The sequence below is a fragment of the Rhea pennata genome, chromosome 2, assembly GCF_028389875.1.
Source record: "Rhea pennata isolate bPtePen1 chromosome 2, bPtePen1.pri, whole genome shotgun sequence".
NCBI lineage: Eukaryota > Metazoa > Chordata > Aves > Rheiformes > Rheidae > Rhea > Rhea pennata.
In genome coordinates this window covers 84,843,284-84,869,809 of record NC_084664.1, presented here as the reverse complement: position 1 = coordinate 84,869,809, position 26,526 = coordinate 84,843,284, and the positions used below count along the sequence as shown (strand labels likewise).

The window sequence follows — 26,526 nt, the reverse complement described above, 5'->3', positions numbered from 1 at the left end:
TGAATTCTAGAACTGCTTAGCTGCTGTCTAAAAATAGTACTCTAAGTAGTGCAATTTCAAAAAAGCCCGTGACTAAGATAATCCTGGAATTTGTTTCATTGTCTCTGCTTTGGACTCTATGGCTCTTTCAAATTACAACTTTATTATCATTTCCATAGATGACATTCACAGTATCTAAGCATGACAGAAGAGGCTTTCATGAATCACACATTAAATTAATGTAAATTTGAGTTTACAATATTTTACTGTATTTTTGTAGAAAATGACTACTTTCTGCACTTATATTAATATTAAAAGGACAGACTTTATCACCACCCAAACAAGAGTTCCCACAGATGACAGAAACACCCCCAGTTTAAACAAAATTGAGTCCAGTCTGCTGTCTTAACAACAATGCAATGCATTCTCCTGGCCGTAATAGAGATTCACAGGCAGTCTCCCATCACAACATCTTGTTTGTAGAAAAGCTGGGGAGTCTGTTACGATTGCTATTTACTCGTATTACAAAGGAATTTTGAAGATACAAATGACAGTGAGGATCCAGTCCCAGTTGCAGACAGAAATCCATAGCAAAGGGACTCTCCAAAATCTAATAAAGATATACAAAAACCAAGCCTTAAGTAAGAGATTAAATGAAAGACAGGTAAGGAAAGCTAACCAGCATCATCCCCCTCACAAAACACAAACCTGCCTGTGCTGTGAAATAGAGCATGCTGTTCCCTGAAGTGTACAGCCATGTATCTCAGAAACTCCCAAGTTTAGTCCTAAAAACCAGCATTTATAGATTTTTTTTAAGTTTGCTTTTTTGCTTCCAAGTGAAAGTTTTGAAGACCATCCAGAGGCATCCAGGAAACTTCTTCTGGCCAAAGAAAGGGAAAGGAGTGGAGACAAGCAGAGGGCTTTGAGGGTGGGGCAAAACAACCATGCGAAGATAACTAAATAAATGGCATTCTTAATGCTGAGCTAAAGGAACAGGAAGCCTTGAGAGCAGAGAAGAAATAACAAACCAGTGATTACTTCCCTCTTTTATATCTTTTAAATATAGCTGCAAATTCTATTGGAAATACTGGTCATAAAATAACTTTTTTAATCTATAAATAGCCATAGTGCTGCCTCTAGGAACTACTGCTTAGGCTCTGCTTACTACCAAGCAGATTGAGAGAGAACGAGGTCTTCTTAAGGTTCTCATGAAAGCTGAAAGTTGTTTCTCTGTTTTGGAGAATTCCAGAAATTAAAACATAGGGCAAGGTGCCAAGATCCCCAAGCCTCCTCTTTAAAATGGACCCAATCCTTCAGAGATTCCTGTGCTGGAGTTTCTGTGCCTTATGCACCATGGATTGCAGATGCTTGTTGGTTAAGCTGGTTTGCTTTCAGGTACTCTATAAAAGGCTTAATGTGGTCAGAGAAAAAATAAGGTAATTATCTGCCATATTGTGGCATTCCTTGTTGCTTTTCAGTACGTTGCTTTCATCAGCAGCTAATTCAAGCTGGAACAGCCTTACCATATGCACAGTAGCTCCAGGCCCAGAAACGTGCAACTGGTGAGTTTTAGCGTTATTTTGAATAGAATTTTTTTTCTTATTCTTAGTTTTTGTTTCTTTTTGAACACAGATTGCAAATACTTGCTCTCCCTAAATGTAATGTGTTTTCTAATTGCAAGTTTTTACAGCATACTGCACAAAATAGAAGAGTCTTCTAATCTACAGTTCATTTATTTTGGACAGCAGATCACTTGTAGATCACTGTACTCCTTTAGTCACCAGGCTAGTAATAGCTAGTCAAGATTATCATTTGAAAGAGCTTGACTATTTTTTTTCTCTCTCTTATCACTGCCACTTGATGACACCAGAATTGTTGTTCCAGCAGTGAGTGTCTTTATGGTGAGAGGGGTAAAAAAAAACTCTAGAGAATAGGTATACACAGACTTGTTCATCCACCAATATTTCAAGCTACTTCTCATTCTTTCTACTATTCTTTCTACTATTTTCCACTTCTTATTGTATTCATAATGCTTTTCAAATTCTCATGCAGGGCATCTGATGCAGTTCACCGTTAGAATTACTACAACAGAAACCTAATTTATTGTATCAAGGTTTTGAACAGCAGGAGGACAAGGGCAAGAGGCTTTAGCCATTCTTTTCCAGTTCAGTCTCAGACATTATTTCACAACGGTGTATGCATTGTATTCCATGGCAAAAACCTCTGCCACACACAGCATTTCAGGCAGATTAAAGACAGAGTAGCCTAGTCACATTGCATCTTTCTATGTGTTACTGGGACTTGCGCTAAAGTAAGTATGCGCTAATGAGTTTCTCACCATAACCTAAAACATTACTTCATTTTGTCACACAAAAGGCAACTTTGTTTTTGTTTTTTGTTTCCTTTTTTTCAAAAATCAAAACATAACACACACAAGAAGTGATGGGTACCCTTTCTCCATTGTATTTATAAAATACAGAGGAATGTTTCCAGAGTAAAACTATGCAAAAATAGCATCTTGTATTTGAGGAATGGGAGAATAAGTTTCATTTGATTTTACTACTGTTCTACTACCATAGAGTGAAAGAGTGAGGAAAAGGTAGTTTTGAAAAAGGACATAGGATTATACTAGGCAGTATAGCTTCTGTCTTTTTCTTTTTTTCTTTTTTTTTTTTTTTTTTTTTTGAGTCTCTGATTAATTATTTTTAATCTCATTAGCAGGGATTACAGTGACTCACCTACAGGGTCTAGCACATCGGCTGACATCCTAATCAATCATTATGAAAAACTATAAGCACAAAAATATGAGACAGCGTATTTTCAAATGAAATGAAGTTTTACATCACAGTTGTACAGACGATTACTGAAAATAACTAAAAGGGTAAAATGAAACTTATAAAACACTGGATCTCTTGTTTTATGCCCTCTCTTTACACTTTTTTTTTCTTTTTCATACATTTCTATTCAATGCATATGGCTGAACTACATTTTAAGTTCCTTCTTGGTTGTCCAGTGTCATGTTATTGTTCCTTTGGGGCTGGTTCCTCAGGTTCCTTATTTATTATAACTTAATTTAATTTGCTTTTTTCAAGCATGCCTATTTATTCTTCTAGCTTGGAATCATTTATCTGTTTACCTGTTGGTGCTTGCTTCTTTTCTGCTTTTTCTTCTTCCTTTGCCTTTGCTCTTACTAACCCTTTATGCTACCAACCTTTCAGTCTTTTCTAGATCAAAGAAAAAGCAGTCTACCTAAATCTCTTCTAAATTGGGGTCATGTACAAAAGAGTGAAGTTCACTTTGCAGTTCCCCAGTCCTTTAGCTTTTTATCTAGGGCCTGTCTTCCAGTCAAACTGAAAGGATCACAAGGGTTATGTCTCAACCTTGTTTTGTCCTGCTAGAAAGTAGTCGGATGTGGTGTCGTCCAACTGATGTGATTATGAGGTCCTAACGGTGAATTATATGTGCTACTAAACTCTGTAAGCCCAGGCAGTTGCATATGACCGCTCCTAGTTCACAGTTTCTCCAGTTCATTGTGTAAGCACAGACTACTTCTATCTAGCAAAAAAAAAAACTTTTTCTCAAAAAGAAAACTATTTTAATATGACTTAATATTTCTGCATCTTGCTTAATATTTCAGTCGGATCTTCAGCAGGGGCATCTATATGCCATGTCCACATGAAAACAATCCCTGGAGCCATGTTAATTAAGAAAACTATCCCTCCACTTATCTTCATTAGGCTTCTAGCAGAAAAAAATTCCCAATTCTACTCCTAGAGGTTTTCCAGACCTCTCCTGTCTCTTTTCAGCTTGCAAAAGTAATCCACTTCTAAAATCTTCTTGCCATAAATAAACTTGATGAACAGCAGATTGTCATTGTGCTTGAAAACAGGAAGCAAGCACAAGAGCTTGTCCTTTAGGGAGACAAAGGCCTTCCTGCCTCTCCACTTACTCCAGCTGGTCTTCTATTTCTGAAAATGAAACAGCCTTTCAGTTTTGAGTGGAGCTCTCTCTTAAACAGAGCTGGGCAAAAAAATTCTATGGAAAAATCAGAACTTTTCAATAACTGTCAATTCTGACAGAAGTTGACTTGAGAAAAAATAGAAATGAAGCACTCTGGTAATGTCAAAAACATCCTGCTTCAACATTTTCAAAGTTTTTTTTTTTAATTTCCAAGTGACTTTTAAAAAGACTTTATAAGGCCAAAGTCTGAACATTTTTTTTCTTGCAAATTAATTGATTGAATTGATATGAAATCATATTTTTATTGAAAAATGTCAAAACCAAATTCAAGATGGATTTTGAAGTTATAGAATTCCCTCCCATTCCTTAAATAAAATTTCTGTGAACAATATTTAAAGCATTGCCTTCACCTTTGGATCCAGTGCTTAAGGTAGAATCTTGAAAAACGCCAAGCTAAGAGCATAATTTGTGCATGAACTACCCCCAAGCTGGAGATTACTGTTCAAACCAAAAGCTACAGAAAAAGTTTTCAGTAAAATCTATTCCTCTAAGGAACAGGAGCTTCTTTAATTTGTATTAACTGAGGGAACCAAATAGGAACAAACGATAGATGATGAAGGATAAGATTTTACATGAAAAGGTAGCAAAATGTATGTCTATATCATGTAGTAGAAAACCTCTTTTGCACTAATTTGCTATGGGCTATTTACATCAGCTTTTTAATGCAGCTTGGTAAAGCGCTTGGAGACCAGAATTTTTTTAAAGATTGAGTAGCACATGGAACTGAAGAATTTTAAAAATAATTCAGAAAAGCACTCTCATTTGAAATGCTTTTTCAACTTTATGTCCCACTCCTCATGAGTTCTGCAATCCATGTTAGTGGGGCTCAGCTCTGGTCCCAGATGTGGAGTGATGCTCTCTCTAATACAGAGCTCCTGTTTGGACTCCACAGTCTTATATGCACGCACACATGTGCACTCACACACACCAACACTACTTATACATATTTAGTCTAGATTTTTCTTCTCTCAGATTATCCTCCTTTTGCATTTTTTCTACCCTCGTATTAGGATCCCACTTCCCACATGTGTGTTGTCAGATTGCCTGAGCTTCCAGACTCAAACCATCACCTAAGCAGGGATGAAAACAAAACCAGAGAACCAATGCTGACATGCCAGTGCTCATGAAGCTTGGCAAATTCAACACATTCAACAAACTGCAATAGCAGGCAGACACAGAAAATCTTGAATCCCAAAAAGTAATCTGGAAGATGTTTGAAAAAATACTAATTCAGTCAAACAAAATAAAAGAAAAAGGAAATAAACTATGCCTCTTAAACTCTGAAAGCTAGTGCCTACCCTGAGATGGAATAGGCACGTTGGCTAGGATTGGGTTCATGATCACTTTGTTTTGGAGATAAATTATGTGTTTATTATTCCTTAGACTGCTATTGCAGTCTATCTCACATTTTCTCTGGCATCTGTTACACCGGTTTCACCGTCAATTATTTACATGGCTATGAAGAATGATACACTGTGAAAAATCTTTCTGTTTGGGAGATTTAGTTATAACAATATCTTTCCAGCCAGTTCTGACATGAAGGACACAGACATGGATAAGACTCTCTCTAAGATGTGGGCCTTAGATGAGGGCCATATTTGCAGTATATTTCTTGGCCTTACCTACTTTCTTCTGACAAGTTACAGGACAGAAATGACAAAGTTAGTGACTTATAGCAATATTCCTATTCCTACGGCCTTACCTTTGCAGGTGATTGAAAAACCTATCTAGGCAAGAGAAAAGGGTCAGTGTGCCAGCCCATCTCTAAGAGATCCCTGACTCTCTGTAAACTGAGGTGCAAAAGCAAATAGGGCTTTTAATTGGAATGGAGGTAAGATCTCAGCTCAAAGCTTGACAAACATGCTCATCGGTGTATTAGTTTTAACCCAATTTGAAAATAAAAAGGGAGTTGTCACACATGCCTCTCTACCACACCTGGAAGGTTTCAGACTCAGGTGATCCTCCTCATGGGAATGGTAGAAGTGGCTCAGGAGACTACCAGTTTCTAATCTAGCAGTGATTCATAATTTAAATCAAAATCTGGCAAATGTGGGCAAAGCATTCCTGGTGAGGTAATCTAGCCAAAAATTATATTAGAATCCACTTTCTGTGGGTATTTTTTGGATGGGCAGGAAATAGCCCATAATTGACTTTACTTAAAAGGCCTAAGTTGTTTTTACCCTGTTTCCAGTAACTTCATAGCTAGTTCTGAGTTGCTTCATTTCACTGCCCATGCTAGTTGAATTCCTGACCTCAAATCTCAAATGCAGAGAAGTCTTTTTTATTTTCTTTCTTTCTTTCTTTCTTTCTTTCTTTCTTTCTTTCTTTTTGAGGAAAGAAAAAGCTGAACAAGCATTTGCCTATTGTCCACAAGGATCCTGCTTTACGATGAAGCACATCCTGCTACATTCTGACACTACTTTTTTTTCTGAAGATGTTATTCATTTTCCCCAATCGTACTATTATTTTACTAGCAAGCAGAAACTGCTACACCACCACATTTTCATCACTCTACAGAATGGGACGAACAAAATAAAACACTGATATTTTGCTAACTGTAATGGGATCTCATTCAATATCAGATCCATTTGAATTATCTGGTGTGACCTCCAAAGTTTCTGTAGGGTTACAGCTTCTCTTCTGCACTTTCTACAACAACTGTAATTATATGGCACTTGTGCCTCAGGAAATAAAGATATACATTCCAAAGAGACAAAGACAGAAATTGTTCAAAGATAGCTCTGAGCTTTGGAAAGTCTTTCAAAAAAAAATATATATATATATAAAAATTATTATATTATACTTTATATATTATAATAATATTATATATATGTATATGAATATGTGTATATATAATTATTATTGTGAAAACAGGCTTCAATTTTTTTTAAGGAAAACAGCAAGCTAGGAGATGAAAGTTAATGTGTGTTCAGTTTTTATGACCTTCCTCAAACTAGTGTGTAAGTCCCAAGACCGTGCCAAAACTGGACCAGAGCAGTAAGTTTTTAAGTTTTCCTGTTGAAGTTTTTGTTGGATTTTTTTTTTTTTTGGGGGGTCCTCTAATTCTTATTCATCTTTTAGATGCTACAGTAGCACACAATATAAGAACATGATTATTGTTCCACTGCTGATTTGTACATTTTAAACTGTATAGCAAATGATACTGACTCCTCTTTCACTGTTGGTCCTGAGGAGTCACTGGCTTTATCTTATTTGCCTTTTTCAGAGCAGATAGGACTCAGTTTTACATTCCTTACAGGAGAATATTCTTCATTTTGCAGCCAGACAAATAGTTCTGCTGGACACCGTTAGAGATAAAGTTGTCCTTAAATATTCGCTTCAGGATTATCTTCACAGCTCCCTTTGGTGCACAGATGACCACCAACTGTTTAATCAGGCAATAAGTAATCTTGAGTGCTGGTGGCAAAAATCTACTTCAGAGTCTGATGAATTGTGACAAAGCATTTTTGTAATTTTGTTCTGCTGATTAGTTGCAGGGAGAGAGCTATTCCTCCTCTACAGTCATGCCGGTCAGATAACCTGAAATAGTGGGTGTTGTTACTGCTAGCCAGGTACAAGTATTATGTGTAAGCTGGTATGATGTATTACAAAGAGAAAACACCTGCATCTAAGAGGACCTAATGAAAACACCTGACCTCATAATTCTTTCATTTTGATTGCTCTGCATTTCTACTTTCCTCATGCCTTCATACACATGATACACGAGGCTCTGCGATTCCATTAGTCACAGGTGAACAAGTATCTTCCAGGTTTATAGTCTAGACTGGTGCGTGGCTGCAAGTTATCGGGGTGAATTTCAATCTAGAGAGACTGAAGGTGAAGAAAAACAGGGATAAGAAGCGATGTTCCTATAAGTGGACAGTGTTCACCAGGGAAATGAGACACACACACAGACACACACACACACAGACACACACACACACACACACACAAGAAAAAAATCTTTAAAAATAAGGAAAAGAGCTTTGCTAATCAGCCATATCCCCATGGCAAGGAGCTAAGGACCTTTGCATTCTAACTGCTGGACTGTCTGCATTTATCCAGACATTTGCCAGCTCTAGATTGTTTAGCAAAATGTATTTTGACATCTTGAAATTTGCTTAGAAATAAAAGGTTGTGAGAATAGCTTTGTCCTTTTATAAATCTCATAAGAGCGGCTTTACAGAAGCTTGCATTTGCTTCTAATCTGTAAGCTACATCCAAAGTATTGGCTCCCAATGCTCCTAATCCTGCATATCCTATATTCTCCTCATAGTGATGTAGGACCTGAGTGAGCTGTTTTCATGCAAAAAAAATGTTTACTGAAAAAATGTAGTTGTGGTTGACCTGAAATTATTTGCCAAATAAGTGGATAATTTTGATCAAGAGAAACAAAACAAACTTTCATTTCTGACTGCAAAACTGAGCTATTTTTTAAAAACATCTTTAAAATTATTTAGGATAAGGAAAAATATTTTATTCAGTCTGACATTAGGTATTTGGAGGTTGCCATTCTGGGAGAAAATGAGTATGGGGAAATTTGCTTCAATTTATCAATTAAACCAGACTTAACCTTAATTCTTTTCACACAGAAGGTACCTACAACTTCAGTGAACAATGTCAGCTGATGACATGTTTTTACCAGGAAACAATCTTTAAATCTGTTTGATCACAGGAAGAAAACTAATGCTGCACTGGGTTTCAAAGACACGTGCCAGTCCCTATGCGTTTATTCTTGTTTAACTGAAGCACAGAGCTTAAGTGATAACGATTTTAGCTTTAGTCATTTATTGTTTGCTTGGGAAGGAAGTATTTTGTTTGGAGAGGATAACAGTGGATTCCTCCAGTGGATGCTGTTCAATTTTTTACTGAAATAAAATCCTCTGTGGTTAATATTAAGTAGCTGTCTTAAAATCCACTGAGCCCTTGTCTGGTATCCATTTAGGTACACCTGTTATTCAAGTGACAGCCACAGATGCTGACGACGCCAACTATGGAAACAGTGCCAAAATTGTGTACAGCATCCTCCAAGGACAGCCATATTTCTCAGTGGATCCAGAAACAGGTTAGCAACTCATGTGGTCCTACTTTTTGCAATGACAGAGATAGTATGCTGGGATCAAGACACTTTTAACTATATTCCAATTTTGCAGCAGATTTATGACATGAAATGACTTATATTGTTGAAGCACGGACATGTAAAAAAACAAAAAAGTTATTGTAGAAGAAATGTACTCCCAAAAGTTCATTGTAAAAGTCTACAGTTGAGCAAGGGTGTAGAATATTGTAAAGGATTCAGAGAATCATGAAAGTAATTAAAAGTTTGGTTTACACCATTTTCTGGGAGTTTCATCTGTTCATTTTAAAAAAGGGAGCTGAGCAAGTTCAGATCAGAAGGAGAAAAAAATTCACAAAGGCAACTGAATTATATATTGATAAACATCTGCAATAGATTCTTGATTACTAGCAATTTTGAAGTCAAGATGTTTTTTGAAACTATGTTCTAGTTCTAACACTCATTGGTATTGAAGCAAGATTTAATTAATGGAAGCACCTGAAACTGTTATGCAGGAAAACCAATAAAAATCAGACAAATAAATGAAGAATTTATGTAAATCTTTGCTGTCTATATTCAAAATTTTGAAAATTGCGGTTCAGAAAAGAAAAGTTAGCAGACACTGAAATACAAGTAAGATTTAGAAGGCATGACCTTGTTTTGCCTAACACTTCTCTTCCTGCACATGAACAAAATCATTCTGGTTTGGGAATTTAAAATTTAAGTTCAGTGGTACCCAAGGTCCCTGAAGCTCCCAATCTCATGGGCATGCTTGGATAATGACTATGATATCTAATTTCCTTTAAAAATAATTTATTTGTGAAACTCAGCAAGGGGTTGTCAAAGGGATAATAAAAGTTACATAGTTACAGTATTAATATGAACTAGCCTAGGATTAAAGTGTTAAGTAGTACTTGAATCTCACAAAGCCACCACCTTTTTACATATAGAAATACTGCTTAAAAATAAAACAAAGCAAAACTGTGAGTGTCTACTTTCATGACAAGATTTTCTGGGATCTGGATCACAAAAGCGTGGAGATCACTTCTCTGTTTAGGGTACAGGATTTTTGGCTTTCCCATCTGCGGTCTCTGTTCTTCCTGTGTGCTGTATAAATTGCTGAGACATTTAAGTTATGTTTATGGAACTGTTATTTGTAGAGGAGACACCCAAAGGTGATTTTCCAGCATTAATTTTAAAATATCCAGTTATTTTATTATCTATAGCCCTAGATGATCGCTATGGCTCCCATTTATCATTAAAATCTATAGACCTACGAGTAGAATCTGAAATAATGAATCCAAGACAAGACAGAATTCAGAATACCAAAATCTCACTAAGGTTGGAGTTTGTGTATGCTATTAAAATAATAGTCAGGAAAAATAGCTGAAAAGTTTCATTAATTCAACAGTTATATATATTTGTCATCAAAAGAATAATTACATCGATTTAGCACATCACAAACAGCGAATAATGTCTTTGTTATATTTCTTTCTCTTTTCTTAAAGTCAAATTAAATCAGTAATAGACTGAAAGCCCTATACTTTAAATTGTATTTGCTTGCTATGCACAGTATATCTTACATAAACCCATTTAATTAAAATGTGTGGTTATTTTTCTCCTTATCCTTCCCCTGTCTCTTTTCTCCAAGGCATAATCAAAACTGCTTTACCAGACATGAGCAGAGAAAACAGGGAACAGTATCAAGTGGTCATCCAGGCCAAAGATATGGGAGGCCAGATGGGAGGACTATCAGGGACCACCACAGTGAACATCACACTGACAGATGTCAACGACAATCCGCCTCGATTCCCACAGAGTATGGAACATCTATCAGTACTTTTATTTTTCAAAGAATTTCTCTAAAATCACTTTTTTCATGTCACCATCTGGAATCTTTTCTCTCTTTTTTTTTGATTCATTTTAATAAATATAAGCCCACTGATGTGTCTGTTTATGCTGCAGCATTATTAAGGCAAACAGGAATTTCTGACTCCTTTTTGTAAAGGCAAACTATTTCATGGATTAGTAAACTTACTTCCCACCTCTGTTCACAGTAATGTTAGCAGTAACAATAACCTAGGCTAATTACAGGGATGTAATTACAGAAATTTCATAACATCTAGGGTTCTGTCTTTGAAGACAGCCCCACATATTTAGGCAAGCAAGCAAGTCACCAAATTTTCTAGCCTACCAGCATGCACAGTCAGAGTTGGTGGGTGGTATGCTCTGCTGGAAATCTGACCATTTGGTTTAGGTACTTGTAATCTGCGTTCAGCTCTTGATGTTGAATGCTTTTGATAATCTAGACCACATTAAACATGATTAAGGTTTTTAAAAGTATCTCTGTAGACTAAAAACTGGCAAACGACAGAAAGCTGCACAATAGAGAAATCTTCACAATGTACTACAGATCCTTTCATCCTCAGCCACTGGTTTAAAACCAATCCCGAGCTGTTACAATCAGTGTCCAGTAACTATTTGATAGTCTGTAGATATAAGAAATTTACAGCCGCAGTTCAGCACCTGCTGGAAAAATGTCCATATTATAAAATTTGAATTGCTTGTTGGCACTGATTGGGGACCTGACTGGCTCTTTTAACAGATTTGCCAAGGATGGAACAAATGAGACTGATTTAGAAAATGCTCTCCTGGACTTAAAGAAACTTGAAAAGCACTTCAGTGCTGTGGCAATAAGTACAATCAGGATAGCGTAAGCAAATCAACCTAGAACAGATTTTTAAAAATATTAGAAAACTCTGAAAGTATGGAAGAGAGGTTTTCTTTAAGTTTCATGTAATGTTTTTTTCTCCTTTCATGGTAACAGATTGCTTTTTGGAAAAGAGGGGGAGTAACAGTACTGAGGATCTTGCAAAGAAAATGTTATTTAAATTCATAGTCAAAGTTTAATTGCTGAGAGTCACCTTCACATGGCAAACTCAAGCCACAAATTCTTAACTAAATTTCCTGTTTGACTACAGGAGCCATAATATTTTGGCAAATAGGAATCCTTGAACTTAAATTAGAATTCAGTGTATTGCATTGTAGGCTTGGCTGCTGAGTTAAAAATAAAAACAACAAAAAAGAGAGAGAGATAAAAGATAAAAAATGAAAGATGCACAGAACTGCAAAATAACTTTGGCTTCTCAGGCTCTTTAGTCTTTGCTCCTTCTGTTGCTCTTCTTTCAAGTTTAGCTGAAGCTCGATCTGAAAAACAGTGAAGTCTATGGAAGTTCTGAAGATTTCAATAACCTTTGGTTTAGGTCCTTAATTGTAGAGAAATTCACATAGTTTAATGCCTCACAAAACACTCTCTGTAGCTTGCTACTTTAAACTTCACTGAAATACATAGATGACCTGCTCCAGAACAAATGCAGGGGTGTAATTTTCATGTTGCTGATGACTCTTCCCTCTTACTTTCTTTCTTCCTCAGCAGAGCAGTTTTCAACACTTCCTGGTAAATCAAACATAAAGAAACATCTGGAGGTTTTGATTTCTTCTCAGATAGTTATGAACTGGAGCATGTCTTCAAAGGACTAAGTAGTTCTGGGAGTCTGCTCCTTCCGAATACAATAACCTTCCCTTTTCTCTCATGTGAGGCAACAGTAAGTCAAAGTATGGCCCAGAGCAGAAGGTAAACTGAAAGTGGGGGCAAAAGGAATTAATGCCAAAGTACAGAAGAACTAAAGATTGGTTTCTGAGAGGTGTCAGAAGAAAGGAAAAATAGCAGTCTGCAGTGCAAAGCATCAGCTGTTCAGGCTGCAGTGAGGATGAATTAATTTTCTGCTTTATTTTGTGTCCTGGAAGGCACTTTGGCCTTACCCAGCTATAAGGCCTGAGTCTTTTAATGGTTTAATGGCAGTGGGGGAAAAGCCTCTTCAGAACTGCACCATAATGAAAACCTTACATTTTTGGAATTCAGTTGGACCCTAAGCCAAACTAGCCATCTCGCATGCCAGATATGCGCAGCACTCACACAGTGCCACAAGTAATGCTTTCAAAAGCATTTATAGTAGTTATTTCTTCCGAAAGAAGTCGTAAGTGGCGTGATTAAATCTGCTCTCACTGTAGGGCTGGCTCCCCTGCCACACCCCCAAATTTGAGCAAGCCTTCAAACTTAGGGTTAGCTTTCAGGAATCCTAACCTTCACCCCACTTTCAGCTTGTTTCAAGGGAATAACGTGCATTTTAGTCTGTGTGGATTGCAGCCGAACAGTCTACTGCTGAGCTTTCACTTAGAGCCTTGAATTTGTAACAGCAAATGCAATTTAGCATCAAGCATTACCTTCCATTTTGTTACATATCTATATAAATATAGGGTATTTCCAGTGACACTCTTTTGTACTTAGAGTATACAATTGAGGATAGAGACTCATTCAGCACTCAAATGTCTGCTGTAGTCCTTGTACTTAGAAGGATCCTTTGGGACCATTTAAATGCCTTGAAAGAAAGCAAAAGACATGTAAATATAAGAAATGGGCCAGCTCCAAAAGAGACACTTGACTGTGTTACACTACGAGTCAATGCAATTTATACAGGTCCTTTCCACACTATTCAAATAAGGATTGTGCATCTTGTCAGATGCCAGTTTTGTCCAGTCCAGACCTCTGCAATATTTTTCCAGTGCTACCGCTTCACTCAGTAAATTGATATTGATTAACATGAGTAAATAGCTGAAAATAAATATCGGGTTCTGGAATGTAAAATATTGAAAATATCAGAAAAATCTTACATTTTCTTTCTAGTAAATAACTGAAAATACTAATTTAGAAACATACTGAGTCTTACCAGTGATGAAAGGTCGTCATTGCCAAGTTTTAACCGGTCAATAAAACCATGTGATTAATTCCTTTTCTGCAACAACATGTCTTTCTAATTACATTTTATTGCAAACCTTGTCAGAAAATACATACAAATTCACTTTTCATACACATATTCAAGATTAAAATGTCTGTGTAATCAGAATTCTTTCTAGCAAAACCTGATTATAAAAACATTAAATGAAACCAACCATTAAAAGAGCACAAAAAGTATGTGCAGAGTAAATTAAAGAAAATCTGAACGTATCTGCATTTCAATTAACTATAGCAATTAACATGAACATGTATCCAAATGCTCTTTACCATGACTCTTCAGTATGTATTACCAATAACGGCTGAATGAATTACTTTCAGATAAAATACCTAAAACTTTTGAATACATATTTAAAAGGAGAGCAAAAAAATCCTATTCTATTTTAGCCTCCTTCCAAAATCCATGTTGGTTTCTAAAACTCTGGTGTCTTGGGAAAACAAAACAAACACCCCCCTACTACTTTTATCTGGGAACTTTTCTAGAGGATTGAGAAGAAGGGGAAAAAAAGCCTATACTGTTAAATAATCAATGTTAGAATCAGTATCATATTATTGTGCTTTTGTGTTCCTTATGGCTGAAGAATAAGGGGGGGATGGGGGGAAGAGAAGCATTAAAAGCACAGTACTAAATGGCTTTGAAGAATCACTTGAAAAATTTTTGACAGTTTGTCAATCAGCTCTGAACATGTTTTAAAGTTTACTATGATGACTAATGGATTTTTTTCTTAAAATGTATCAAACTCCAAGTTACTTAAAAAATCCAGGTGAAACTGAAGATGTTTATTACTCAGAGGAACAAAGGTCCTCAAAATAATAAATGCTTGATTTCAATCTTCCAGGCACCTACCAGTTCAGCTCTCCTGAATCTGCACCACCTGGGACTCCTCTTGGCAGAATTAAAGCCAATGACCCCGATGTGGGTGAAAATGCGGAGACTGAGTACAGCATCTCCAGTGGGGATGGATCAGACATGTTTGACATCATCACTGACAAGGACACACAGGAAGGGATTATAACTGTCAAAAAGGTTTATTTTTTCTCCCTCTCTTTTATATGTACTTAGCTCTCCAGGTGTTATGGCTATTTTATCTTTTTCCAGGGGAAGGGAGGGTAAATCTCACAAGAGGTCAGGCTGCCAAGGAGTTGTTGTATTAGTTTTGTTCTTCTCTTTCTTCAGCATATATCTGTTACTTTCAAGTCTTGAGGGAAATTTCCTGGCATGTCACTTCACATAAAGCAATATTTCAGTGGCTGCTGTCTTTTTGGTGTGTATACTCTCGCATACCGTAGCTCTGAATTGGGGCTGTGAAAACCTGGAGGAGTTCAGTTCAGTGGGGTTCACCAGCTGACTGCTGCAGCGAGGCTCACACAAGTCAGAGGCTTGCCTGAAGGTTTAAATTTGATGAACTTATACCTCTAAGGTTAACCTGTTCCTCTCTAATCTGTCTGGCAATCTGCAGGAGTCTCTTATCCAGAACACTGGGCTCAAACCTTCAACACCTAAAAACTCTATTGGTTTAAGTCTAACCTTGGTGAAACCTAAGTTGCTAGATATCGTGTCAGCGGAGGCCCGAAGAGGAAAGGAATAGGCAGAAATTTAATTCAAAATACCATCTCTAATTGATTTATTGATTGCTTCTTAGAGCTCAGACTATTAAAAAAATCTGTAATGGTGTTACTGAACTACCGTTACAATTACTTTATGTTAAATGTTAGAATGGATCCTATAAGGAAGTTTCATCTGTTAATATCTGCTATGAACACTATACTCAGTTCTATTCTTATGCTGTCAGTTATGAAAAATGTGTATTTACATAAAATATAGATTTATACACATCTGTTTTTGGAGAGGTGCCTGAGTATGTGTGTGTATGTGCATGTATACCTGTGTATCTATGAACGCATAGGTGTATAAGTACATTTATGTATATATCTATATAAACCTGAGTAGTTCAAGGATCATCCAGATTAGTTAATAAACAGCATTGCCCCAAAATTGGAATGTCTAGTTCACACGGAATTTCTGTAATTCAGGTAAGGGGAATCTACACTTTTTATTTCTCATCTCTAAAAAAAAATGGACGTCTGGATAATGTCCTAGAAAACACTGACAGTTGGTATTACTGAAATGGAAAGAAATGCATGTTGGGACACAAGCTTCAAAGTGAAAAGGACAGTTTTGTTAATGTTTCTCCTGATAGCGGAATGTCAGTGTCAGTCATCATCAAGGATCACAGGCTCTGCAGTTTCTGTACAGCTCTACCTTAAATCTGGCATTTCCCCAATTTTTGAGAGTTAATTTCCCTGTAGCAAGTATTAGGCATGTGGGTAAGTGTGGATACAGAGGTTATAATGTAAATGTCACATATATTGGAAATAGAGTTCAAAGTTTTTCTTCTCACTCTGGAAGACAGGCCAGGGGCAAGTCTGTTTTGCTCCTGATAGGCAAAAGTACATGGTAAGGGAGAGAGGAAAGTGCACACAGAGAACCTTTAAGAGCTGGGATAACTTCATGTTACTGCCATAGAGATGAGAAAATTAAGATTATGAGTAACTCCTACCTCTGGAAAGAGTCTTCATACTTTTTTGTAGCTTGATCCCTACCGCAACAGCAAATCTGATTTTCCAGGAATCTGAACAAGTAATAGGCAGAGGGCCAATAATTGGCTTGTTGTTCTGTAAAATTCTCAAATTTTCCTACGCCTAGAACGAGCCCTAATGTACTGCATCCTTTCCAAGATGGATGAAATTTTAGAACTTTTGCACTTAAAATACCTAGACCTCTAGTTCAGTACTATAAAACTGACTCACTTTTCTTGTAAAATGACATCATTTTTTTATTATTTGCTCCCCAGCAGCTGGATTTTGAGAACAAGATGTTATACACCTTAAGAGTGGAAGCAATCAACACTCATCCTGATCCTCGCTTTCTTCAGCTGGGGCCATTTAAAGACACAGCTCTGGTCAAAATTTCTGTGGAAGACATAGATGAGCCTCCAGTGTTCAGCAGATCCTCTTATTTAATAGAAGTAGATGAAGATGCCAGGGAAGGAAGTATTATTGGGCAGGTTGTAGCACAAGATCCGGACATAACCAAGAATGCAATAAAGTAAGTGCTCACACAAAATAAAGTGATTTAGATGTAGATCAAATCTTGCACACAAAATGTGATAAGTACACAATGTAGGAGTGAGGCACTTGTGTAACTATCCCCATAGGGGTCACTGAAAAAATGTGAAGTAGAGAAATGTCTATGAGAGCTTGTAATGACAAACACTGTTAACAGAACATAGGAGATCTTTCTGAAAGAGAGCCTGTAGGCACTAGGTAAAAGGCAAGGAGGGGTCAGCATTTAACACGCATCATGTTCCAGCGCCTTCACCAAACCTTTCACAAGATTATGCTTTTATGCCCTGTTTACAAAGTCAGACCGATGTAAGATACTCAAATAGCGTGTGTTTACCTCCCTGCTGGCTGATAGCAGTCAGCCTTCTGTATCGCACCTTTCGCAGTTCCAGTGAGGAAAATAGCCCCCTAGACATTACACTGCCTACCCTGTTCCACAGCTTAACTATTTAATGATCACCATTTGTACAGTATGCTAAATAAGAAATGACTATGAGAAAGTCATAACAATTAGAGGTAAATGTTCAGTGCTGTGAAATTGCTGTAATTGTTAGCCATCTGCTATTATTATTTGCAGTGACAAACACAGCACTGAAATTTGTATATTCACCATGCAACTGATTAGGAAACCTGGTTTCTACATTTCTGAAAAAAAATGGATATGACCTGCAATAGTACTATTTGGAGAAGGAGCTATGAGTGGGGAAAGGAAATAAAACATTTTTAAGTAATCTATGTTAAAAATAATAATAATAATAAAAAAAATCTGTTTATGGATGGCAATTACTAACCTCTAGATCCAAAAACACCTATAAAAATGACCTTTTCCTTGATAGGAAATCTTTAAGCAAGGGAAAGTGTCATAAAATTTGATTTTAAGGACTTCCATCTTAAAAAGCAACATAATCCAAAGATTTTCTGGTGATTTTGATGGTCCCTATGACATAACAAAAGTATCTGTTTTTCAAGTGATATTTAGTTATATCTGAAATGTGTGTCCTTTGATGGCTGAGCTCTCCAGAAAGCAATTAACTTGTGAAAATGCTATCTAAGGATGTTCATTTCTAGTTAAGCCACTGCTATCCTGGAATTCACATTATAAGCTAAAATAAGATTTTGAATATCAACCTCTAATAAACCGCCTACATAAATGGTTTTCCCTTCATCTCCTTCGCTGGTTTTAAAACCTGTTTCTCAGAATTTGCAACATGCTGTTCTCCTTAAGCATTTGCAGGGAAGCTTAGGCACTTGCTAGGAAAACATCCCTTATTAACCACAGGTAAAATTAGAAAATTTTTATAGGTGCCTACAAGCTAAAGGGTAAGAGCAGACATTGACACTCAACTGTACTGTATTTTGGCAGATATTCTGTGGATCGACACACTGACCTTGACAGAATATTCAACATCTATTCAGGAAATGGATCCTTATTCATCTCCAAGACACTTGACCGTGAAGAAACTCCCTGGCACAATATTACTGTCATAGCAACTGAAATAAGTAAGTATTTATTTAAGAAGAACATTAGAACTAACTAACTAAATATATAAAAATTTACAGCATTCATGATTTATCTTGTTTCATTAACCTTGCCCTTACTCAAATATTATCAATGGACAAAGTATCTTTAAGCTCAGCTTATTACTTTAGGAATATTTTTGCCCACCAGAGAAAAGATGGTTTGAAATTCTCAGGCTCAACAAAACTGTGTAGAGGATGTATTAGACAAGTGAAATGGTTCCCTGAGAATTTCCAGAAATTAATTAAGTGCAGGAGAGATATATCAAGTTTATCCTCTACTTAGTCTTCTATTCAAGAGAAATCTTTGGCAAAAATAGGCCATGGCTGGACAAATAAAACAGTGTCAGAACAACCCTTTCAATCCAGGGAGGAAATATTTAAGTTAAATCTGCTGTAACCTAACTCGGGAAACAGCTTCAGCTGACGCCAAGACTAGAGAAAACTACTTCCTCCCCAGGCCTGAAGGAGACCCAGGCCCTGAGTCTTTCACTCAGATTCTTCACTGTTTTGTGGGACACTTTTGCTGGGCACATCTGGATGCCTCTTGCCTGTCCTTTCCTTTCCAGGCAACAAATAATGGGCATCAGAGGGGGAACAGAGAGTGTCCCTGATTACAGGAACAGCTTTTACAGCTCTTCTCCTTCTTATCACTTTCTTCATGCTCCTTTATGGACCCCCCAGGTGTCTATGAGCTTAACAAGCCTGGGGGAGGTGTTTGGTACATTATATAGAGGTATAGAGGTACATTATATACCCATTTTCAGAAAGACTGGTATCTTTTCTTCATGCAAAACTCTTTCATTGTATTGTCAAATATGGTCTCCATTTTCAATATTTCTGCTGCAAGATTCATCTCCAGCTACAGCTTGACCCGGGAGGGTGAGTTTGTGAATAACTGATGATAACAGCTATGCATATCCAATTTTTGTTTTAACATTCAAAGGGGCAACAAGGGACAATTTTTATTAATTTTTTAGTTGACTGACACAATTTAACTGGTTTTCTGCTTTGAACCAGTAAATGCTGCTCTTGACAGCTCCACCTCAGGAAACAGCTCTTTGAAATGACTCATTTACTGCACTGATGTGTGGAATACAAGTCAGACATCAATAATAACTCAGTAGCCTGTTTTTAATGAAAATCAATTAAAACAGACATTGCATTATTTCAAAATAAATGTACTACAATAACTTGTTTTGAATACAGGTATGGCTCTTAAGCATATCAAATGTATGCCTGTAGAAAATTAAACAGTTATTTTAATATGATTAAGATAAATTAGCATTTCTGATACATATAAAAAAAAACATATTTGATAATTTCAGGTCTTTCCACAAATTGTTAATCTTTACATTGAACTGTGAATTATTTTCTTTTTTCCAGATAATCCTAAACAAAGTAGCCAGGTACCTGTCTTCATCCGGATTTTAGACATAAATGATCATGCACCAGAATTTGCCAAATACTATGAAACATTTGTTTGTGAAAATGCAAAAGCAGGACAGGTAAATATATATTTATGTCACTAGAGAACTTGTAACGAAACTATCCTAGAATACTGTGAAGACTTCAATGCATCATAATTTGAATGGATGAAAACCAACTCCTCCTCTTTATTTTCTGCATTTATTTTCCTACTGAAACTACTTGTTGATTCAAAGAAGGTTTTAGGAGATAAAAGGATGTAGGATTTGACACTAATATAATACAATACAAAACCTTAGTTTAAGGTGGGTTCTTTTCCCCAACGATATCAGAAAATATTTTTCAGAAATTGTCTCGCATAATGCCACAAAAAAATTATATTATCAGATAATCCGGTTCCCTTCTAGATTTTTTTCCCAAGCCTTAAATGATGCAGTCATGTCCTCAAGTATAAAAAAAAGCAAGAAAATACTTTCTTATGCTAATATGAAAAAAAAGTCTACAAAATTAAAAGAAAATGCACTGGTTTCGACTGTAAATTAAAATTCAGTCTGGGTTTGAGCTGAATTTAGGCAAAGGTTATGTGTATCCCTTTCTAAACTATCTCAGCAATTCTGTACTGAAAATAGCATGGATGTCACCTGAAGTTGATGGGGGACCTCAGGTCCTGTGGAACTACAAAAAGAGCAAGTATGTGTAATCTGCCAGTTGAAATTCAAATGACGTTTTACAACTTATTTAAAAGTTACATATATATGTAGTACATATAATATGTAATATTATATGTAATATGTAATTTATATGTAATATATAATAATAAATATATACACATATACACATACACACACACATACATACAAATGAGGAAAAAAAGAGGAGATAGTGAAACGATGGAATTTACATTCAACTCTACTCATTTTTCATTCAGTGCAGTTAAATCTGGAAGTTAGGCAAATGAGTTACAAAGGCACAAGATACCTTGAATGAAATCAATTGGCTTCTGAAAAGGTTCCTAGCCATTTTTTTTCTCTGAGTCTTACTATTTTTCATGCAAACGACATATACTGAGAAATATGTGTATCAAAATGCAGTGATACATTAAATTTAAACAGTAGAGAGAATTATAACATCAGAAAAATGACAAGGGTGCTCTTCTCAAAACAACTATAGTTTATGATCAGAACATAGTGTCTTAACCAGTGATATAAATTATCACATAAAGTATACAATTCAAGGCTTACAGAATGAACAAAGCTATTCCCCAAACTTCTGTTTTTTGTACCCTCATAGTTTCGTTTTATGATTTATAACCTGCTTTTCTAGCTTGAGTACATTCAGATAACTCTAGCCATTTACACTGAATAACTGGCATGTGACCTAATTGCTCTCTATGTAAGAAAATCTCTTTGCATGATATGAAATTGAAAACAAATAAATCTGGAAATCTTAGTATAATGACCAATAGCAGGAATGTTATACTTTAATTGCATAATATGAAGAAAGGTTCCACAATTTTCCAAATGAAAGTTCCAATAAAATTAATCATGTGCAATATTGTGACCCAGCAAACCCAACTCTGCTTGTGTATTTGAACCAAATTCAATCCACGTGTATCACTTGTCAGTTTCCTTCACCTAAAAACCAGGTAGTCCAGCACGCTTCGTGAAATATCCAATATACAGCATTTCATTTATCCTTCTGGTTAATTTTATACATTTCTTATTACAGAGATGACAGAGACCTGTTAGCTAGACAGGTCTAATGTTATACAGACCTCCCGTCCATCTGGCCTATCAATGTAATTCCAGGAAATATTTTACCTAACTGAAAAAATCTATAATAACACTATATAGTATATAATATATAATACTACAAAGAGAGTGTACATCAAGTGTAATTCCCTACAGCTCTCATTCCTACTCATGTTATAGTCATACATAATTTGTGGTGCTTGTAGCTGCAGAAGAATGGGAGATCCAGGTTTTCTTCTATTTTTTTTTCACAACTGGATTCTTCAAAATCTGAATTCATATTTCGACACTGGCACATAGTTGGCTTAGAGTTTCAGAAACAAATAACTTTCAATAAGTGACACTATTTTTATTTTGATGCCTAAAAAGAATAGCAAATAATATAGAGATGCAAACTTGAACATTTTGGGCATAGACGCTATGTTCTGGATAGCCTGTACACTATAATGCTCATGTTTATCAGTCTTCCAATAATAGCAAAAAGATATTAAACCATGTTGTTTTCCTTTAGTACTATTCCTCCTTATTTTAGAGATCAGCTAAAGCAGCTGGCTTATTAGTATCATAATTGCTTCTTGACACATCACAGTAGTGCTTCTACCTCTGGTGCCCACAGCAGGAGGGCCACATTGAGAAGATAAATATATTTGGTTAATTATTGAAAGTTTTTTTTTTTTTTTTTTTTTTTTTTAAATCGGGACCAGCTATTAATCACACTGCTCTCTAGATCTCAGTCGCACCAGGAAGCAGTCAGAATGATCAAATATTGCTTTCCACCGCCAAGTTACATTACTCATTCTCAACATCAGCAGATATTAGAGGCTCTATTTGTGTTTTTTTGAGATAGCCTTAGGAGGGTCATTGGAGAGAAAAACCCTACAAACTATCTCCTCTTCTCCTCCACTCCTGCGTCTCCAAACAACAATATAATTTGGGAGAAATATTATCACTAGAGATACATAAGTAGCTGCATTAGATTTGTCACCGTGAGCCCTGTTCCACCGGCTAATCCACAGGCTAAAGAGGAATACGACCTAGCCTTCCCCTCACACAATTTAGAAATCCCTAATCCTTCAATGGCCAGCAAGAGCCCCAGGGACTCTTAGTGGGAAAGGTGCTCGTACCAGTTCTCTCATGCCCTTGTCATGGGAATTAATTGGGACTTTTTAGAGGATCAGTCCTCTCCATGGAAACGAGCAAGATTGAGTTGAATAGGAGACTGAATCAAGTGAAAAGCTGGGTGGTAACTGTTCAGCTAATTTAAACATCCATCAACTACAATATCAAAAAAAAAAAAAATCTTTTTTTTCCCCCTCTTGATGCTATATTCTTTCCTGTCATTCAGAGGCTCCCAAATGTCAGAACATAGGAGTTTTGTTTTGCCATTCAGAAAGCTGGCAGATTTCCCTTTTCACCACTCTGCATACACTCCCATTTTAAAATGGGCAGCCAGAGATCACATTCCTCATGTGACCATTTCTAGTTAATCAGTCTCAAATTGTTTATACATTATAGCTGCCTTTTCTAGGTAGACACCTATTGACTTCATTTGGTGAGAGACCCACGTTAATGCTCTTTTTCTCTCTTAAAGTAGGAATTATAGTTCAATGGAGACTTTTCCAACTTCTGGTAAGCATTCAGTCCTGCTTTAAAGCTGCCAAAATATGTATGGAACAAAGCTAACACGTGAAAAACATATTATGTTTGACCAGCAAGCATGAAACTTCATTAAATAGCAGGTATTTTAGAACATTTCATAAGACACAATGCGTCAAGACCAAAGGTCTATTTGTGTTTGCACGTACGGCGCTAGTGCAATTGCTGTTGCTTTCTGTAACCAACATCATACAGCAACACAGGCTAGAATCATGCCTGAATATGTTTGATCTGTCAGCCTCCTAAATGGCAAGACAGGTAGCCATTTACAGCTGAACTGGCTTCAAAATGCCTCTGCAGGGGAAGGGCCTTAAACCATACTATTGCTTCACTTGCAGAGTGAAGGGCACTCTTCCAAATCTGCTACAAAATCTTCATTTCAGAAGCTTATCACTGTGCTATGTTAGCATCTTTTTCAAGAATATTTAATGATTGGCCCTGCTTGAGCACATGGGTAGGAAAAGGAGTGAGGAAAGAGAAACAGGTACTCTCCTGTCTTTCTCCCCATAGCCTCCCTTAACAACTACACTCATGATTGTTAAAAGCACAGGCTCTCCAGTAACATACTTTACATAGCTTATCACAGATAAAGTATGTGTGGGGGTCCTCCTAGATTAACTGAAAAAATATTTGCAGAACAAAACAAACTCAGTAAATCACAAGAAACGACAAAGACACGGCTCCACTATCTGAGATTTGTTCTGTTCCCTCCTAAACCACTTCTAAAAAAAGCAGCAAACAAAACCCAACAACAAAATACCACAAACATTCCTTTTGCAAGTGACTAGTGATATTTTCTTAAGTTTCATCTCAGAAGCTGGCAAAGCTAGAGAAAATGACAGTTGAAAAATTGTCCTGTGTTATACAATATCCAGGTTTAACTAAGGACATAACATAACAAGAATCAAAGCCCAAACACTTCAAATGAACTCAAGGCAGGTATATAATCCCATACTTGAAGAAGAACAAAAATTCAGCAGCTGTTACTGTGAAGCTTCTCTTGCTCAACAATGTCAGTCTCCAGTGGTCTTACTTCTCCGACCTGGGACGTGCAAATTTCATCCTGTATGACAACTGCATTGTTTTTAAAGCTTCCGAAAGACACTGTCTAAAACAGCACAGAATCCTTAAAGTTATTTTTCACTGTCTTATGTAAAGTGAATGATAAAAGAAGGAATTTGAAAAAAAAAAGTTTTAAAAAATAGATACTAATGATTAATTATGCTGGCTGATGTCTTGAAAAGCAGCATAGCTTGAAAAGCAATGCCTTGGGGATAGTCTGATTGTCTAAAATTTTGATTTATTAGAAGAAAATTTTAACCTGAAAATCTATTCTGTCTGTCCTCCCATAGTCCTCATCTTTTCCACTTTCTTCAACAAACGTTTTAAGAACACCTCTAAAGCATGTTACTGCATCATTAAAATGTATATCCTGGAGTCCAGATGCGGCTATGATTCGTACACAAGACATACCAATCTGGTGCAGGCTGAAAAGCTCACATAAAAAGGGGCTAACTAATGCTCATCTCAATACTGTTAAAGATACCCTGTCAGCTTAACTTTACCTTAATGATCCCTATGCTTGCTTTCAGGGCAAGCCCAAGGCTGAGCCCATGACTCAGGATTCCTAGCTGTGCATCCCACCTTGCCCAGAAGCACAGTCTCAGGAAGAGCAAGGACATGCTCTGAAGTGCTCAAGGACCCTTTTTATTTCAAAATGCCCCCAATTAGCTCTTACCCACTTCCTGTCTTTCAAAGTGTTAAAAAAATAAATAAATAAAAATAAAGAGTACAGGCTATACCTAGGGAGGTACCAGAAATATAGAGGGAATCTGTCTGCAAGGCAGCCCTATGCACAGAAATCAGTGAACATCATACTTCTCACTGTTCCAGATTACTTTTTCAGAGGTGAATATAAATATGAATATAAATAACCTAAAATCACGTTTGACTGCAGCGTAAGTCATGGTTTAAGAACACAGCAGTCTGGAGAAAAAGACAAAATAGTATTATATCCAAAATGTATGGATGCCACTGGGAAATAGGCACAAACCCTTTAATGGAATCCCTGGCCCTACCATGAAAAAAAAATCCTCCAACTTCAAGGGGAATAATTTCTCATTCACAACTCCCCCCATACTGCCAGACTATAAAACTACTTCATCCTGAGTATAAAAGAGAAAGCTTTATGGCAAAGCTTAAGCTTGAATTTTCAGTATCCTCAAAGATAAGTGACCACGAAGAATTTGAGTTTGCACTATAAAATCCACTACAGATATAGTGTGTGAGCAATAAACAAATAAATAAAGAGCAATAAAAATGTTATTTCTTCAAACACACACACACAGAAGAACATGTACGTGTGTGTGTGTGCACATGCGCGTGCGCGGACACACACACACACACACACACATACACAGAGCACAAAAGAAATAACAGCAATGCTTCATTTTCCAAATTGAGTCCAGTCACATGGGAAGTTATAGAAGAAGAAAAAAAAATAGTATATTTTTTCCTCTAAGTCTGATATGCTTGAATCATATTAGAGTAAAAGTCATTTTCTTGAAATAACTCTTCCCTCATAAATCTTGCAGTGCCAGAGATCTTTCTCTGAAATCTTGGTGAAGAGTGATCATAACTCAATGTCCAGAACTGCTTCAAAAGGGAAGAAGAATGCATTACCAACAAGAAATTACAAAAAGTACACAAAACAACATTAGATTTACTCTTAAATCTGCTATATTCAAAAATAGCTACATCTCTTTAATTTCTACAGTGATTATCATTAACATTATCTCTTTTATTTACAGTTGCATAGCTGAAAAAAAACTTAATTAGATAATCTTTCTAATTTCCTTTCACCTATTCATCATTTGGAAAAATTCGCCTGCAATCTCCCTTTCTCATTGTTCTTTTATTCTTCCATCCTTCCTGGTGGAAGAACAGCTGGTTGTCAATTTATGCAGCCAATAGCTAGAGCAGGTAATAACTTTTTTTTTTATTTTTTTTTCCCCCAGCCTTACACTCAACAATAAGTTTTCAGCGTAATTAGGTTCCTCTATGCCTGGCACAATTGTCTCCTCCATGTGATTTGCACATGAAGGGAATCAAATCCAGCTCCTACAAACATCCTACTGATA

At 36.4% G+C, this 26,526-nt stretch overlaps 1 protein-coding gene across 2 annotated transcripts in view; it reads left to right on the top strand.

Annotated features, from left to right (window-relative positions):
* CDH9 (cadherin 9) overlaps positions 1-26,526 on the top strand; it is a 68,624-nt gene that overhangs the window by 36,054 nt on the left and 6,044 nt on the right. The window contains exons 3-8 of one of the 2 annotated variants that reach the window (XM_062568005.1): positions 8,945-9,064; positions 10,707-10,874; positions 14,747-14,934; positions 16,763-17,016; positions 18,397-18,533; positions 19,938-20,059. In XM_062568005.1, coding sequence (XP_062423989.1) covers positions 8,945-9,064; positions 10,707-10,874; positions 14,747-14,934; positions 16,763-17,016; positions 18,397-18,533; positions 19,938-20,059 — 989 coding nt within the window. The remainder of the gene's footprint in view (positions 1-8,944; positions 9,065-10,706; positions 10,875-14,746; positions 14,935-16,762; positions 17,017-18,396; positions 18,534-19,937; positions 20,060-26,526) is intronic. The other variant, XM_062568006.1, reaches the window with a different exon arrangement.